This window comes from Chaetodon trifascialis, chromosome 17 (assembly GCF_039877785.1).
Source record: "Chaetodon trifascialis isolate fChaTrf1 chromosome 17, fChaTrf1.hap1, whole genome shotgun sequence".
In the NCBI taxonomy this organism is placed as follows: domain Eukaryota; kingdom Metazoa; phylum Chordata; class Actinopteri; order Chaetodontiformes; family Chaetodontidae; genus Chaetodon; species Chaetodon trifascialis.
In genome coordinates, this window is record NC_092072.1 from 2,251,366 (window position 1) to 2,267,355 (window position 15,990).

General features: G+C 47.8%; 1 protein-coding gene across 1 annotated transcript; it reads left to right on the forward strand.

Moving 5' to 3' along the window:
• The first annotated feature begins 1,058 nt into the window (after nucleotides 1–1,058).
• On the forward strand, nucleotides 1,059–12,968 carry LOC139345454 (uncharacterized). Its single transcript, XM_070984038.1, has 3 exons — nucleotides 1,059–1,645; nucleotides 2,028–2,125; nucleotides 7,141–12,968. Exon 3 carries the CDS (start codon nucleotides 7,600–7,602, stop codon nucleotides 11,764–11,766), a length of 4,167 nt encoding a protein of 1,388 aa, XP_070840139.1. The 5' UTR covers nucleotides 1,059–1,645; nucleotides 2,028–2,125; nucleotides 7,141–7,599; the 3' UTR covers nucleotides 11,767–12,968.
• The last annotated feature ends 3,022 nt before the right edge of the window (nucleotides 12,969–15,990 follow it).

The following is a 15,990-nucleotide window of genomic DNA, read 5'->3' on the forward strand; positions in this document are numbered from 1 at the left end:
TTTAGACTCAACAATAACCTGTTGAATCAAAGTCATAACAGCTGCATGACCTGAAAGTGAAAATAATCCCTGCAGCTCATTTCACACTGCAACCAAATGGCTTCCAGAGTCACAGCTACACATTATTTTGCAGATTTTTAGTCAATAAATAGTAAGAGTACAGTTTCAGTGTCCTGAAAGTACACAACGGATTCCTGTCATGGCTTGAGGAGATAAAAGTTAAGTTTGTGTGTGTGATCTCAGCGATTATGTTTGTCAAATCAGCACCGCCTCCCTGTGTTTCTACACCCAGGAGGAACTCTGAGGCTCCACACGGAGGAGCAACACCTCTCCACCCCCCTCAGTTTACCACAAAGAACCAAATTCATTACAGGAGGAGATAAAGACGGAGGCGAGCTCTGATTCTCTGCCGTCCACAGTGAATTTCTGCTTTTATACATTATTTTACATGTTTTTTATTTTTTATTTTATGACACTGTCATGTGTGGAGAAGAGGCCAAATAAAGAATAAAGTAAGGCTGCATCCATACACCAATGCAAAAGTCGATCAATCAAGTAATCAATACTTTTATGGCTGCTGAGGGAGAACAGACATTTGCAAACCTCAGTAAGTCTCATCAGAACTGGCTCAGCTGTCTGACTTGTTACCACTGTAGACTCTTATGAAGACTTTATCATTGTGTGTTTTCTGCAGGTTATGAGCCAGTGTTTAATATTCTATCATAAAACAAAAATCCATCAGGTTTTGTTACTTGGTGCACGTGCCTGTGCAAAATGTATGCATGCAGAAGTGCAGCCAGTGCACAAAATCTCGGTTTTTCACTATTTTTGTCTCAGCCGCACACACACACACACGCGCGCGCGCACACACACTTTGTAATGTTATGCAGCATGCGCCTTAATGATATCTTTAATTGACTCATTAGCATTTCACACAGTGTGAAAACACACACACACAAACACACACCCACACAGGGGGCTTAATGACACAGTGTCAGAATGCGAGGTGATATCTTTTTTAATGGTGTGTAAACACGCGCGCGCGCACGTACACGCGCGCACACGGTTTATTCATTCAGGAGCAGCACGCCGGTTAGAAAGCAGATTTTGCAAACGGAGGGGCAGAGGTGGACGCGAGCGGAGCGGCGGCGGTGTGGTCGCGGCCGGACAGACCAACCTGTGCCTGGCTCTACCCGGAACCATTATGCAGACAGGAAACTACCATTTTAACGCTAGCAGCAGCATCGGAGGAGCCGTCGTCTACAGAGGGGGACACCTAAAACTGACAAGGGCGGAAAACAGCCAAGCGTGGAGAAAAGAGGGAAAAACACGACGGAAACTAAACAAAGGCGCCGTGTGGGTGAAGGCGAGCGGGGAGCCGGTCGAGCAGTAGGACTGTGGCGGCAGACAATGGACATATCGGACCAGGCCAGCGGAAATAGTTTTTGTTAGCGAGTGAAAAGCAGCCCTCCCGGGCCGATGGAGAGCCAGGCCTTTCACAGTGTTTTTCCATGGATGAAGAAAAAGGCCCCGCCGACAGGCTGTAGGGACCCCGCTCTCACGGCGCACTCCCCGCTCGATGTTTCCACACTTTTATTCCCATGTTTCTGAGCTTGTTTTGCACCCGGCCATCTTATGCTACAAGGTAAAAAACAAAAACAAAAGCCGTTCCCGGCGATAGTAAATCGGCTACTTCGCTAGCTGCCAAGCTAAGCGTAGCTAACGGCTCAGCTAAGCTGCTAGCAGTGCTAGCGTTGTGCTATACGAGTGGGAGACCCTCTTTATGCCAGTCTGGTTGTTTTTGTCAGTATTACAACGCGGTTTTAAATATGTTGGACTAACTTTAAACACCCTGCATCTGTGAGTGTTGAACTGCAGGACAAAATGTGCGAGTTTATGGCCGTTAGAGCAGCATTTTAGTAGTTAGTTAACGTTAGTTAGCTAAGTATGGATGCTAACTGGTGAGTGAGGGGTAACAGTAATTTGTATCCGTCTAACCTGCTCGGCCATCGGTACATCTGTTTCAGGCTGTCCACCTGAGGTCACCGGTTGTCGGCGGAGAGAGCGAACAGTTTCCCCCCACAGCTGCTTTCCAACTGGGAGCCCAAGAGCTGCGGATCAGCCGGTAAGACGAACATAACATGCAATCACACTCGTGCAAATTGTCAGAGTAACTGTTAGCACAATCAGCCTCAGATTGTCACTGCTGTGCCTCTGAGCTGCTGGATGTTGATGTTTGCTTAAAGGAGGTTTGATGACTGAAGCACGTCAGTGTAAACTCTGCACATGTTTGGCATTGCATGCTGTTTGCAGAACCAGCGGGTCTGAGTGTGTGTGTGTGTGTGTGTGTGTGTGTGTGTGTGTGTGTGTGTGTGTGTGTGTGTAAAGTTATGTTAAAACAGGATGCAGAGTTTGTCCTCTAATCTGAAAAAGTTGTACATGATCAAGGTTTAAAAAATAATTTGTCATCAACTGATCATCCATGCAGTTGTCAGTAGTATTTTGTGTACCAGTGTGTATCTGCATACGTCAGAGTATCTTACACAGTGAACGCAGCCTTTCAGCCTCAGGGTCCTTTGACTTGCAGGACTTTTCTAAAACCACAATGCTGCATTCCACTGAGAGCTAAATTAGGTGATCGTATGTATTATTATTCCGCTGTAATCCACTTTGAGCTCCCCTGTGCTCATGCAGATAGAAGATGACGGTATGTCGTACTTCGTTTCACATGACAGTTTGACAGCTCTGTAATTGTTTTCATCATGAGATTTGTGCGACCTGAAAATGGGAGTCAAGGGCGAGAGCAGAAACCCCGCTGTGCTCGGGAACGCCGCCGTTTGACAAGTTGAGCTTTATTTTTATACATGCAGGATGAGAGCGACGCTTTTCCTCTGAGAGGAAGTTGTTTAATTAGCACATGTCTCTGAACTGATGGGTTGATTTAGTGACACAGACGATGAAGAAGCTGCTCTGCGGTTGTTGGTCCTGATGCACAGACTGCGTTGATGCGTCTGCGATAGCTGCTAATCAAAGAGTTTAAGGTAGTTTTTCCTCTAAATGTTTCTCCAAAACGTTTTAAATGCACTCTTTATTTCATTAATTTTGTATTGGAATAAACTTCCTGTCTGGAAAACCATCATTTGAAGGAGATTTTCCCGTCCACAGTTTGTTGTGATGTAACAGAAGCGCGATCACATCGTGATTCTCCTGATTTTGTCAGCTTTATTGTGTTAATGATATTTTTCCGGTAATGCTTAAAGTAAAACCTCTCTCACAAAATGTTTTCGACCACATAAGGAAATAAAATTTGCAGTTTAAAGTAAAATTCTTCACGTCAGTGTATTTTTTTCCTTCGTGCTGTGTATTTCTACTCCGTATCCAGCATTAATGTAATTGCTGTGACCTGTCTGTTGATTGGTCGGCTAGAAAAGTTTCCTCCGCCGTCTTTATCTCAGATGCCGCTGACCCCCGGCTCGTGTTCAGCACAGCCAAAATGAAAACACGTTTTAATGGAAAGGGTGGTGCGCTGAACATCCTGGTCGAAGCTGCTGTTTTGTTTAGCCCCTCTTAAAGTATTTGTCGGACCGTTCGAAGCGAGGGTTTACAGTATGTGTCAGGCTGCAGAGTGCTCTCTGACGGTGTGATAAATCTGTTTTTACGTCTCTGCTTTCACCTTGGACAGATTTGTTGTTACCCCTGACAACTAAACCGAAGCAAATGGACTTCGGAGGCGGTTGCTGAGCGTTGCGTACTGTCGGGAGGACGTGTATCATTCAACACGCTTTCAAAACGCTTTCACACTGAACACATCCGAGTCAGCCTGTGGAAAGAAGTTCCCCGTACGTTCACGGTCTGGTGGCCGTGTGCCACAAAGCGCTGAGAGGCTTTATTCTCCTGGTTTCTGTTCTTTGGTTGAAAGATAAAACCAGCTTTTTATTAGCTGCTGTGCTGATCGCCGGGAAGTAAGTCCTGCAGGACTCTGGCAGATTCCCACGGAACTCAAGATCAGCGTCGGACAGTGAGACACACATGTTGGACATGCTATGGAAAAATCGTCGTATGAAATAACCGCAGTATAGTGTTGGCCGGTATACGTACGGACTGTGTGACAGTAGACGTGTCCACTGTGGGAGCTGTCCTCAAGCTGTATTTTCTTTCATTCATGCGCTGATATGCGGCTACACGGCGAGGACAACTCTGAACCAGGTCTGGACCTGATTCTGCAGACACTGTCCAGAGTTCATAAGACAAAACAGTTTTAGTCTCCGTCCGTCTGACTGCCTCGCATGGTTTCCTGATGTGTGCTCACCCTGTTCTCACATCAGCTGAGGCAGTTGGTGGTGAAAATGCACCTTTGTTGCATCTCTGTTGATCCCGTTTGAACCTTAGAGCTTCATTTATGAAAGAAAGTTTGTTTCACTGTTGAGCCTTTTCTTTTTGAACTCAGCTGTCGTCTCATGTGAGGCAGCTGCTTCTGTTTTTGTGGAAGTTCTGAAGAAGGAAATGATCAAATCTAATGAAGTGTGGTTACTTTAAAGCATTTCTTAATTTAATTTACTTAACCAGCATGGAAATGGATTTGCATGGAGGTCACCAGAGCGTCTTGTTTGTGTGTGAGGTGAATCCTTGTTTTCCTCTTGGTACCAAGCGAAAATAAAAGTTCATACATCCAACACCGTATCCCACAATTCCTCAGAAACCACTGCCGTATTGGTGTGGGGACTCCACGCCTCTAAAGTCATCAAAACTTGTTTCCTGCTTTTTCACAGAAACGCAGAGTTTTAAGTAGCAGCAGCTTTCGGTGTTGTTCAGAGGTACATCAGTATTTTTAATCACCGCCGCGTTCAGGGGACTCCTCAGATTCAGGATCGGCTGCGTCGTCGCTCTGCTGAGCTTCAGGCCCAACGCAGATGTGACGGCACACATGAGGATGTTTGGCTTCTCTGGTTTCTGTCTCGGGGGAGAGTCGTTCATGTCGAGCGCTCTGTGGAAGCCAGAGGAAGGTCAGACTGAAGATCAGAATTAACCTCGGTTCTTAAAGGCGAGACGCGAGAGCGTGGGGCTTGTTTCTCAGCAGGGCTGTAATGTCATATGTGCAACCAGAGAAACTCACTTTGTTTGACTGTTCGAGGAACGTTACTCTTCTTTTTGACCTTTTGGTTTGGAGGCTCGTTCGGTGTGTGAGATGTTGTGTTTTCTGGCTGAGAATCAGGTGCGAGTGCTTTTGCTGTCAGTGCTAAGTGCTCAGAAATAAAAGTCCAAGCAGCAGTTTCTATATTAAAGCCAAGCTTTGCATCCCTTGATGGGTTAACACAATCAGGCCAGGGCTCCTGGTAGTGACCCACATTTGCGTGAATACGCTGCATCCCCAGTTGTTCATAAAACCCTGGAGATGGAGGAACAAAACGGGGAAATAATCAGTGAGGTTAAAGCACTGAACTGCCACTCTCTAAATATCAGATTGCGTTTCTGACAGAAGGGATTTGCTGAGCCTGGATGTGGATTGTCAGCAGCCCCTGTTTTCCTCCCACACAACGACACTGTCCACCAGACCACCTTTTTTTATCTGGCATTTAGCTGTGTGTGTGTGTGTGTGTGTGTGTGTGTGTGTGTGTGTGTGTGTGTGTGTGTGTGTGTGTGTGTGTGTGTGTGTGTGTGTGTGTGTGTGTGTCTGTGTGTGTGTGTGTGTGTCTGTGTGTGTGTGTCTGTGTGTGTGTGTGTGTGTGTGTGTGTGTGTGTGTGTGTGTGTGTGTTAGAGCCAACAACAGGCAGCCATGTTATCCGGCAGGAGCTGGACGGGAGTCTTGTGGCATTTTGATCCACGGCTCTCCTCTTTCCTCCCTGCTGTTGAAGAGTGTTGTTTGACTGGTGTTTGCTACCATAAACTCATACAAAACTTCTGCTTATTGCACCAAAAATTCAGTTTCATAAACAGAAAGTTACACATGCAAATCCTCTTTTTGCCTTTAATGTAATTTGTCTTGATTGCTGTGTTTAATTTATCAGCTTTGTTTGCAGTATTTTTTAAACTACACACTTATCTGATTAGAACAGTGACACAGAGACAGACTTTAAAGAACAATGAAAAAGTGAACTGAGGAAAACATTTTGCACAAAGTCAAGTTCTGCATTAATGGGTAGCTGTTGGTTTGTTGGGTTCAAGTACTTACATTTGGGTACTTGCTGATGCCGAGTACTGATGTGAGTACCGAATACCATCACAGGCTCAGTACACAGAGACACTTTACCTCAGATGGAGTACAGTTGTCGTGCCGTGGAGTGGGTTTTTTTCCGTGCCGGCGTAGCGTCTCTTGACAGCCGATGCTAATGGTGCCTTCACACCTAACTTGTTGGATTCTGTTAAAGGACCTTTGGTCCACATCAGGGTTCAGCTGACAGCTTTCCACAGCAGCTAAATGAACACTTTCAACAAGGCAAACGGACCGAACAACCTGATGGTTTGCCATCAAGCAAAATAATGAACCACCAGTATTTTTAATGCTAAGCTACTAATAAACCTGCCTGGTAACCACAGTGAAACGTGTGCTTTATCTGTCCATTAAAAAGTGTGTGACAGCGATCCCTGAGTACTAAACCCACAGTCATTACTGTACAAGACGCCTTTTTGTCCGGTCTCCACCTGTCGGTCGTTCGTAACATGCAGTCAAATAATACGTATAATCAGGTCTTTTGTCATGAACTCTTTGTGACACTGTAGAGCATAAATATACTCATCAGAGACATTAAAGTGCTGTTTAAACTTTCCCCACGTGGTCCTGACGATGCAGGATGACGGTCGCCAAAACCTTCCCTCTGTTAGTTTGTCATCACCAACAACTACAGGCCGCAGGAAGACCGGACAGTTCAGAGAGTGAATATTACAGCTTCTTCCTCTTTGTAAAGAAAACAGCTCCACCATTTATTTATTTATAAATAAAAGTACAGCAGCTCATAGCTCAAGAATGCAAAAAATGTTAATGTCAGCTGTAAACGTTGGGCTAAATCAGTTGCTTGTGTCTAAACAGAGTTGTTTATTCAGAGGGCTTCAGGGGGCATCCGGCCCAAACCGTGTTGTTTTCCTGCTCCGTATCATTTCACTGAATCACTGACATCATCCTCTTTTTTCCTTCTTATTTTCAGACTGTCCAAAGAACTCCATGAAGGGCAGAAGGGCAGCGAAGCTGTGGCTCATCCTCCGCTGAAGTAACGGACACACTCCACTTGGGACTCGCTGACCTGATTTTACAAATCAGCTTACAGTTATGGAACACTTTAAAGAAACACTACAGACTGTTTTTTTTAGTATAATGTAGTTTACTGCCTATTTATGACCCTTTTTTAACATCCCACAGAAGCACTTGAAAGCTTCGCTCTTGAATGGAAAGTATTAGTGATACCTTTATGTGAGAAAAGCAAGCGTCGGCCTTTGGTGGATTATAGCGGCTTGCTGGAAGGTTGGGTAGAGATCGCACCAGGACTACCTCTGGAAAATCACACCTTGTCGTTTTGACAAGGGTTCATTGCTGTTTCCAGCAAATATTGACTTAGTGCACGTGGCAGTTGTGGCTTCGTGACACTTTGCCACAGCTGTATTGGGAGATGTTCCAGTTCAGCAAGTACCCCATGGACATTTTAGAGATGCTAAGTGGACACCAAGCCCACCAGTTCAAAGGCCTTGGATTAGAACGGCAGCTGAGCCACCAACAGCAGGTCCAGCTGCAGCATCAGCAGCAGCTCCAGCAGCAGCACCAGCCCTCCGGCGACGCCTCCGGAAGCCTCCTGTCTGGCCTCGGACTGGGATCTCTCCAGAGCTCTCGGAGCAATGCCTTCGCTGACTCCTCATCATTATTTGCCAAAATGAGCGCCCCTCCCCCGCCCATCTCCCACCAGAGCCAGTCGTCCTCTTCGTCCCACAGCTCCAGAAAATCCAGTAAGATGAGCAGCAGCAGCAGCAGCAGCAGTGGGAGTGGGAGCTCCTCGTCGGGATACCCCCAGTTTCTGCGGCCGTTCCACCCGGCCGAGGCTGCGCTGGCCCAGGAGCAGCTCCACTCTGGGATGGGACGCTTTGACTTTGGTGGGAGCAGCAGCGGAGGAGGCGCGGGGGTCATCGGGGGGGTTGTCACACCTGCGCCCCCACCTCCTCCGCTGCATCCAGGCCTCTCTGTTCCCCAGCCTTCCCCCGGTCCCCCCTCTTCCTCACCCTCTCCCTCCACCTCGTCCTCGGCCTCTAACAACCCCTCTGGCAGCACTGCAGTCCCCTTAGTCGGCCAGTCTGACCCCCGCAGCCTCCACCAGCAGTTCAGCTGCATGCTTGCCGCCAACCAGTACTTCCTGTCTGGCGTCCCCACCAACAGCAGCCTGGAGCAGTTCCTTGTCCAGCAAGGCACTCACAACCACTTGGGCCTGGGTCTGGGCCAGGGGGCCACTGATTCAAACTCGGCCCTGGCCCCTCCCCCGGCCCTCCACTCCTCCCACAGCCACAGCCACACAGCTCCACAGCCTCAGCAGCAGCAGCAACAGCTGACCCCTCATGCCTTATCTCATCCACACAGCCACACTCACCACCCGCACCCTCTCCACCCGGCCCCCCAGCCTGCCCCGCTGGGTGGCTTTGATTTCCAAGGCATTCCAGTCCTCTCCTCAAACCAAATAGCATCACTAATGCAGCAAGAGGCCGGCCTTCCCCTCCCCCTCCCCCTGCACCTGTCCCTATCGAAAGACGACGCCGGAAAGTCAGGCGACAGCTCGTCTTCATCGGCCACGAGCGGAGGAAGCCGGAGAAAGAAAGCAATGGCGGGCTACCTGCCTCAGAGGAAAGCGGACAGTAGCAGCCACAGTCACAGCAGTCACAGCCACAGCAGCAGCAGTGTCAGTAACTGCCATAACAGCAGCTCGAGTGGGCACAGTCAGAGCTCCTCGTCGGGCCTCGTGGGAGGAGGATCTGGGATAAGTGGCATCGGAAGCGAGCCGCAGCATTCCTCTCTCCTCTCGTCGTCATCGCAGCAGCAGCCATCCTCCACCGTCTCCTCCTCTTCCTCTGCCCCTCCTCCCTCTAACTCCACCTCTGTGCTTGTAGCCAACGGCAACCAACAGTTGTCCAAATCCCAAGAAAGCCACAGTAATAGTTCATCTGGCCAGCCCGAACCAGAGCCCCTTTACCACTGTGGTGAATGTGGTAAAACCTTCACCCACCTCTCCAGCCTTCGAAGGCATCTCCGCAGCCACGGCTTGACACCAGAAAGCCAAAGCAGGAAGTCAGACTGTAACTCCCCCAGCCCAGAGAGGATATTCTGTTGTGGTGAGTGTGGGAAGAGATTTAAAAAGAGGGGTCACCTCATCCAACACAGCGTCACCCACTCAGAAAACCGGCCTTTTGTCTGTAACATCTGCCAAAAGTCCTTCAACCGTCGAGAGTCGCTTACAAGACACGAGAAGATTCATGACGAGAAGCCTTTCCGCTGCCCGGCTTGTGGCCGTTGCTTCCGCGAGAGCACCTCTCTTCTCAATCATGCTGCTTCAGGTGCCTGCGGCAAACCTCCTCGGAGTTCAAAAAACCGGACCAGCACCGGTGGGAGCGGATCGTCCAATCCAAGCAGCAGTAAAATGGGTAGCAGTGGAGGCAGGGTAGGGATTTCAAACGATGCGGCGCCGATCGCTAACGACAAGTATGCAACAGATTATTCCAGAAATCGCTACCAGAACCAGTCGTCCTACAGCAGCGGGGTCGAGGACTACAGGCGATCACAGTCCTCAGCTCTGTACTCCACAGAGAGCACGCTAGCCAGTGAAATGACCAACCAAACGCTCCGAAAGGCCCCTTTAGCCCCAACTCTTCACCCCCACCCACAGAGCCAGCAACAGCATCACCACCACCACCAACCGCAGCAGCAGCAGCCCCACCTCCCCCTCTCCTCGCTGTTGGATGATTCGGATGATGAGGTCACCAGCAGCGCGATGTCGGCCATTGCCGCCGCAGCCGCTGCCTCCTGTGACATTAACACGGAAAGCCGGGAAGGAGAGAGGAGGGATATCATCGGAGGCCTGCTGGGGGGGTTGGGGTTTGGTAACATGGGCGGCCCTTCCTCTACGTCCAGCCTCAACGGGTCCACCATACCTTTGACCCACCCCAGCCAGCCCCACACGAAGCCCAGGAGGCCGAGGAAGCCCCGAGAGAAAAGGGACCCCAGCAGCATCGTCAGGAGGAGGAGGAGCCCCGCCCCTCCGGGGGACGGCTCGGAAAGGCCGTACAGCTGCCAGATCTGCGGCAAACGCTTCAGAAGGGCGGAGACCCTGCGGCGCCACAACCGCGTCCACACGGGGGAGAAGCCTCACGCCTGCGACGTCTGTGGCAAAATGTTCCGTGAGCCTTTCCACCTCACCAAGCATCTGACCGTGCACTCCGGCCAAAAGAACTACAAATGCAATCTGTGTGGGAAGATGTTCGCCTATGCACAGAGCCTGGTGAGGCACGGGAAGCTGCACAGGAAGGGCGAGATCGACAACCAGGGGCGGAGGATCAAAGGTGCTGCTGCTGCCATCAGTCAAGTCGCCAACTCGGCCAACTCTGACTACTTCTCATCCTGCTCCCAAGGAGAGAAGTCTCCAACGTCCGGCACCCCCTCCCAGAGGTTGTATACCTGCACTGTGTGCTGGAAGTCATTCCGCCACTACTTCCACCTGACGGCACATCAGCAGACTGTCCACGGTGGCGGAGTGGGCCTGGAAAAGTCCTTTCGTTGTGAAGTGTGCGGCAAAGCCTTCGCCTACTCCAACAGCTTAGTGCGGCACAAGTTGTCTCAGCACGGCATCGACCGCAACGGCCAGCGCGTCAGCCAGTCCCAACCCACTGGATACTCGCCGCTCTTCTACGACTCTGGATCGAGTTCCAACTACGCCGGGTCGTCTCACATGCAGCAAGGAGCCCCTGGGCAACAACAACAACAACAACAACAGCAGCAGCAGCAACAACAGCAGCCGCAACAACAACAACAACAACAGCAGCAACAACAACTACAGCTGCAGCTGCAGCACCCTTTTCACTACCGCTCAAAAAACTTCCAAAAGCGGCACGGACAGACAAAAAAGCTCAGAAAGAAAAAAAGGCGAGTGGTGATCCACAGCATCATGAGAGACGGAAAGCTGGTGGGGGTCCCTCTGAGTAAAGACACCCGCAAGAAGCTGATCCTCCTGAGGAAGAGGAGGGGCAAACTGCAAGCACAGCTCAACAAAAAAAAGATGCTGGCCCAGCTGAGGATAAAGGGCAGCGTGATGAAGGTGAAGACGTGGTGCGGAGGTGCGGTCCGGGTCGCCGGGCTCACCTCCATGGACGTTCCCATCAAGCGATTCCCCTGCCCGATCTGCCCCAGCGCCACGTACGCCAGGCAGGGCTCTCTGCTGGTGCACTATGCCATCAGGCACCCACCGAGGAACTCAGGCCGCCACGCCCGTCTGCGGTGCCAGGTGTGCGGACGACGCACCAGCTCCTTACACAAAGCCTTGAAACACAGGGGCCAGCATCTGAAACAAGCCGCATTCCAGTGCTGCAAATGCCGACACCGCTTCTGGAACCCCGGCCTGCTGGACCGCCACAAGTTCTCCTGCCGGGGGTTAACCACCGGCAGCGGGGTCGCGAACTGGGGGCTGATGAAGATGAAACCTCTGTCCTCACACGACCAGTCAGACAGCGACCGCTCACCGCTCCAGCTCACGGTCCCAGTTCTGGTCCAGCCTGAGAGATCAACCGTTCTGACTGAGTACAGTCAGTAAAAAACACATTTTTCTAGACTAGATTGTTTTTATGTTTATTTTTTTTAAATAATCCAAACGCAAGCGAGAGCTGGCACATTTTTAACAGAGAAAGGTGGGAGAATGGGGAGGGATGCCCCCCCACCCCCGCCCCCGCCGCTCCCAGTCCAGACTGACCACAGCAGAGGTGGCTGATAAATTAGCGTGGACTTCAAAAGGCCCAAAATCAGAACCACCCTCAGCATCTGCCCCCCCTTCCCCGAAGGAGAAGGACCTCTAGACAGTTTTAGTAGCACCTGTTTGACAAATGCATTAATCCAGCCTCCTCTCATCATCTGTTGTTTTGTTTTTTTAATTTCTAATTTTACCTTTAGCAGTGTTTGCGCATACACATGGATTGGATGCCTGTTGTAGAAGTGAGGTACCTTTTAGTACCAGTTTATTTTTTCAATTTGTTTCACATTATTCACAGTTAAACAGTATAGTCTGTGTCTCTTGCTCTGTATGTGTTTATTTGTTACCCCAGTGGAGAATCTCTCACCTTTTATATAAGACGATATCTGCCCTCGACAGAAATTCATCGCTAAAGAAAAATGGAAACTGAGGATTTTTTTGTACCAGTTTAAGCTCTTTCTTGTCGCAGAAGGCGAAGCTGGTCAATGAGCCGCAGTGACCGATGATGAAGAAAGGAGTTGGGACAAAACAGAAAGTGTTGGTGACCTTGTTTTTAATGTACACTACTTTTGTCGTTGTTGAACGAGGCGAGAAAACGCGACTCAAACTGTTAAATGTGTTCAGGATCTGAAAAGGACAACAGAATTAACCGGAGTGTACTGTACAATTCGTATTATATTTTATTATATATTGATTATTTGCTGTTTTTTACTCCAAGTATCATTTCTTTTATCATTGTTGGTATTGTATGGGTGGGAGGGAACGAGTTGGGGACTCTTTGTAAAACGGCGGGACGAGTATACGTATCGATGTGATCTTTTTTCCCTCCCTGTGCTCCTCTTACCTGACCCTCATCGCCACAGTTATGCCCCATTTTTGTAACAAAGCGTGTACACATAGTTCATTACTTAGGTTCTGTCCAGACGTGTTTTTTCTTTTTTTCTGTAAAACTAAAACATGTAATATTATTACTAAATTACTATCCTTTTCTTTGCCTAAAAGTGAGTTGTTGAAAACCCTCAAATCAAATAAAAAAAAGTCTGAAATGATCCGTACTGTGTTGGTTTATGTTGATATCTGGAAACACCCCACGAAGAGATAAGAGGAGTTATGTTTGAGCTTAATGGCGACCGATTAAACAGTGTCACCATAGTTCTGATCAGGTTACGTCGTTCTGTCCTGGAAACTGTTGGGAAATGAGTTACAGGCCTTTAAACTGAAGCTTCACCAATAAATCTGAAGTCTGCACAGGTGTTATCAGACTCTCGCTCTGAACTGAAAGCGTCGCCTTCGCCTTGAATTTAAAAAAACAGCAGCATCCTCCCTCTTTAACAGTCTAACCACAGCAGCGAGTTCAAAGCGGCGGCTTTAACCAAACCACATTAAAACACGCCAACCTCCCTCCCGTGTTACCTCCTGTGACGGCGTCTGCGGTTTCACGTGTGGCGTCTGAAGCTTCCGAGCGCCACACAGGTGAATGAAGCTTCTTTGTCGAGTCGCCCTTTCATGCACTTCACTGAGGTTTACTTTCACTCGGATAAAAAAGTCAGTTTCAACATTTCAGCGTTAATTCACTCAAAGAAAGACGTTTTCTTTGGAAAATGATGTATTTCTGAAACCTTTTACTGAAAAAGTCCTTAGATTTTAGCATCTAAATACACTCAAAGCACCTAAAACAAAAGTGTTTTGTTGCATCATGTTATATCGTTGGCTGAGAATCGCTTTAATATTGCTGTTTTTTAAACGTTTTTTTAGATTTTTATTGATCTGAATCTGCAGAGTAAAATGTGGTCGAGTAAAAAGTACAATATTTGCCTCTGAATGTGGTGTGGAGGTACAAAGTAGTAGAAAATGGACATAAGGAAATAAAGTAACTCAAAATTGTGCTTAAGCGCAGTATTTGAGTAAATGTAAGTTGGTGTAAAGTTCTAGGATCAAATATTCACAACATTTTCTGACAAACATTTGCATTGAGAGGAAACACAGCTGCCATGAATCTCCTCGTCTCATCCAATCAGCTCCACCCACCTGAAAGCAGCAGCTCTCCTCACAGCGAGCGGATCCACGCTCAGTATTTTTATCCAGCTCTCCTCCTGCAGGGACGCTGAAGTGGTTCCTCTCTGACACTCGTAGCCTCCCCCCCACGCACACATCAAGAGTCGACCCTCAGAGAGGCAGCCACAGGAGGTCAGGTGTAGCGCACCTGGGACACCGGGGTCAGGTGAGCTGTGAAAGCCTTCCTGAGGACCCGGCAGCTGCCCCCCCATTCGACTGGGGAGTCTCATATGCACTGACACGTGTTTCACAGAGGGGAGACGTGTACTCAAGTACTGTGTTAGAGGTACTTCTCCTCCACTATATCTCAGAGGTAAATATTGTACTTTGTTACATTTGTCTGTCAGCTTTAGTTACTCATTACTTTTCAGATTACATTTTCTGTCCAGTGAAAACCACGTATCTCCAGATGTTTGTGCTGAACTGAAGGATGAAGAGTTCCTTCATGTCTTCAGCTCAATAAACTCTTTAAAAAGCCACTTGGATCACCTGAAAATGCATCGTCACAAAGCTGAAAACAGCCTGTTTTTCTGGGCTCATCAAACTTTTTGGAGATACGTGGTTCTCACAGGACGGCCGCACTGCAAACACATGATGATCGCTGTAAATTAAAGCAGCCAACAGGATGTCAAGTCGTTCAAATGAGCCCAAGCTGAAACAGTGAAATGCAGTAAACACATGAATGCAGCAGTAGTATTACTCAAAAAGCATATAATACTACTACTACTGCTAATAATAATAATAATAATAATAATAATAATAATAATAATAATAATAATAATAATAATAATAATAATAGTACAAACTCTCAGGGACTATTTTTCTGCAGAATAAGGAGTTTTGATCATTTCAGCACATTTTGCAGTTGACAATACTTCTGTACTTAAGAAGTTTTGAATGCAGGACTTTTCCTTGTACTGGAGTATTTTCACAGTGCAGTACTGTGACTTTTACTCCATTAAAATATGTGACAGCCCCCTCATAGCAGAGTGAGCAGTGTTCCCGCAGCTTTGACTGTAACGCTTCAGTGCTTTACCGACGGACGGCCACTAGGTGGAGCCATTGAACGCACTTTAAGCGAAGCTGCCTCTGAAGTGTGGAGAAAAAGAATCAGGGGAAATGAACTTGAAACGGCTCATGAAACTCGAATCACACATTAATGGCGTCAAGCTGTTGTTCCTCACTTTCCCTGATGCATGCCAGCGCGCGCGCGCGCACACACACACACACACACACACACACACACACACACACACACACACACACACACACACACACACACTCCTGCCTCTGTGTGTGTGTGTGTGTGTGTGTGTGTGTGTGTGTGTGTGTGTGTGTGTGGCAGAGATTATTTTGGCCTCTCGCGCGTCTCTGTCATGTCTCCTATTTTTGACAGCACTCTGTCACCAGATAGGACTCGCAGGCTCGCGTCCTTCCAGGAACTGTTGTTCCCACAGTTGCAGCTGCTGCATCTGATTCATGAATCAGTCAAATTAGTATCAACAGGAAACACGTGATGAAACATGTTTCCGGGTGATTTACTCCTTGATGGGCTGTTTTTATTGAAGCTATAGATGTGCTGTTTGGCAGGATAACACAGTCACACAGGGTGAAAGCTGTCAGGACAGTGAAGCATTTAGATATGTGCTGCATGTTACTGTAGTTCCTGGACAGATGTTACAGATTCTGTGAAGTTTACAAAAGATAATTAAGATACTGTATGAACAAAAGAACAACACACAGTGTGTAAAACATTAAAAGATATTATTAATTAGATTAATTTAATCCAATAATATGCTATAGTAGCATGTAAAAGAACAATATAAGCCTAATATGTCAACAAACTAAAATAGTCTCATGTTATTTTACATTAAAGTTTGTTTTAATGTGTAATTTTGTCGATTTATTTCATTTTCTGTTACATTAATTTTCATTATTGTACATTTCACTGCAATAACTCTGTGAAATGTTGAATATTTCAGGTGTTTTCTGTTTGTTTTCATGAAGAAATAGATG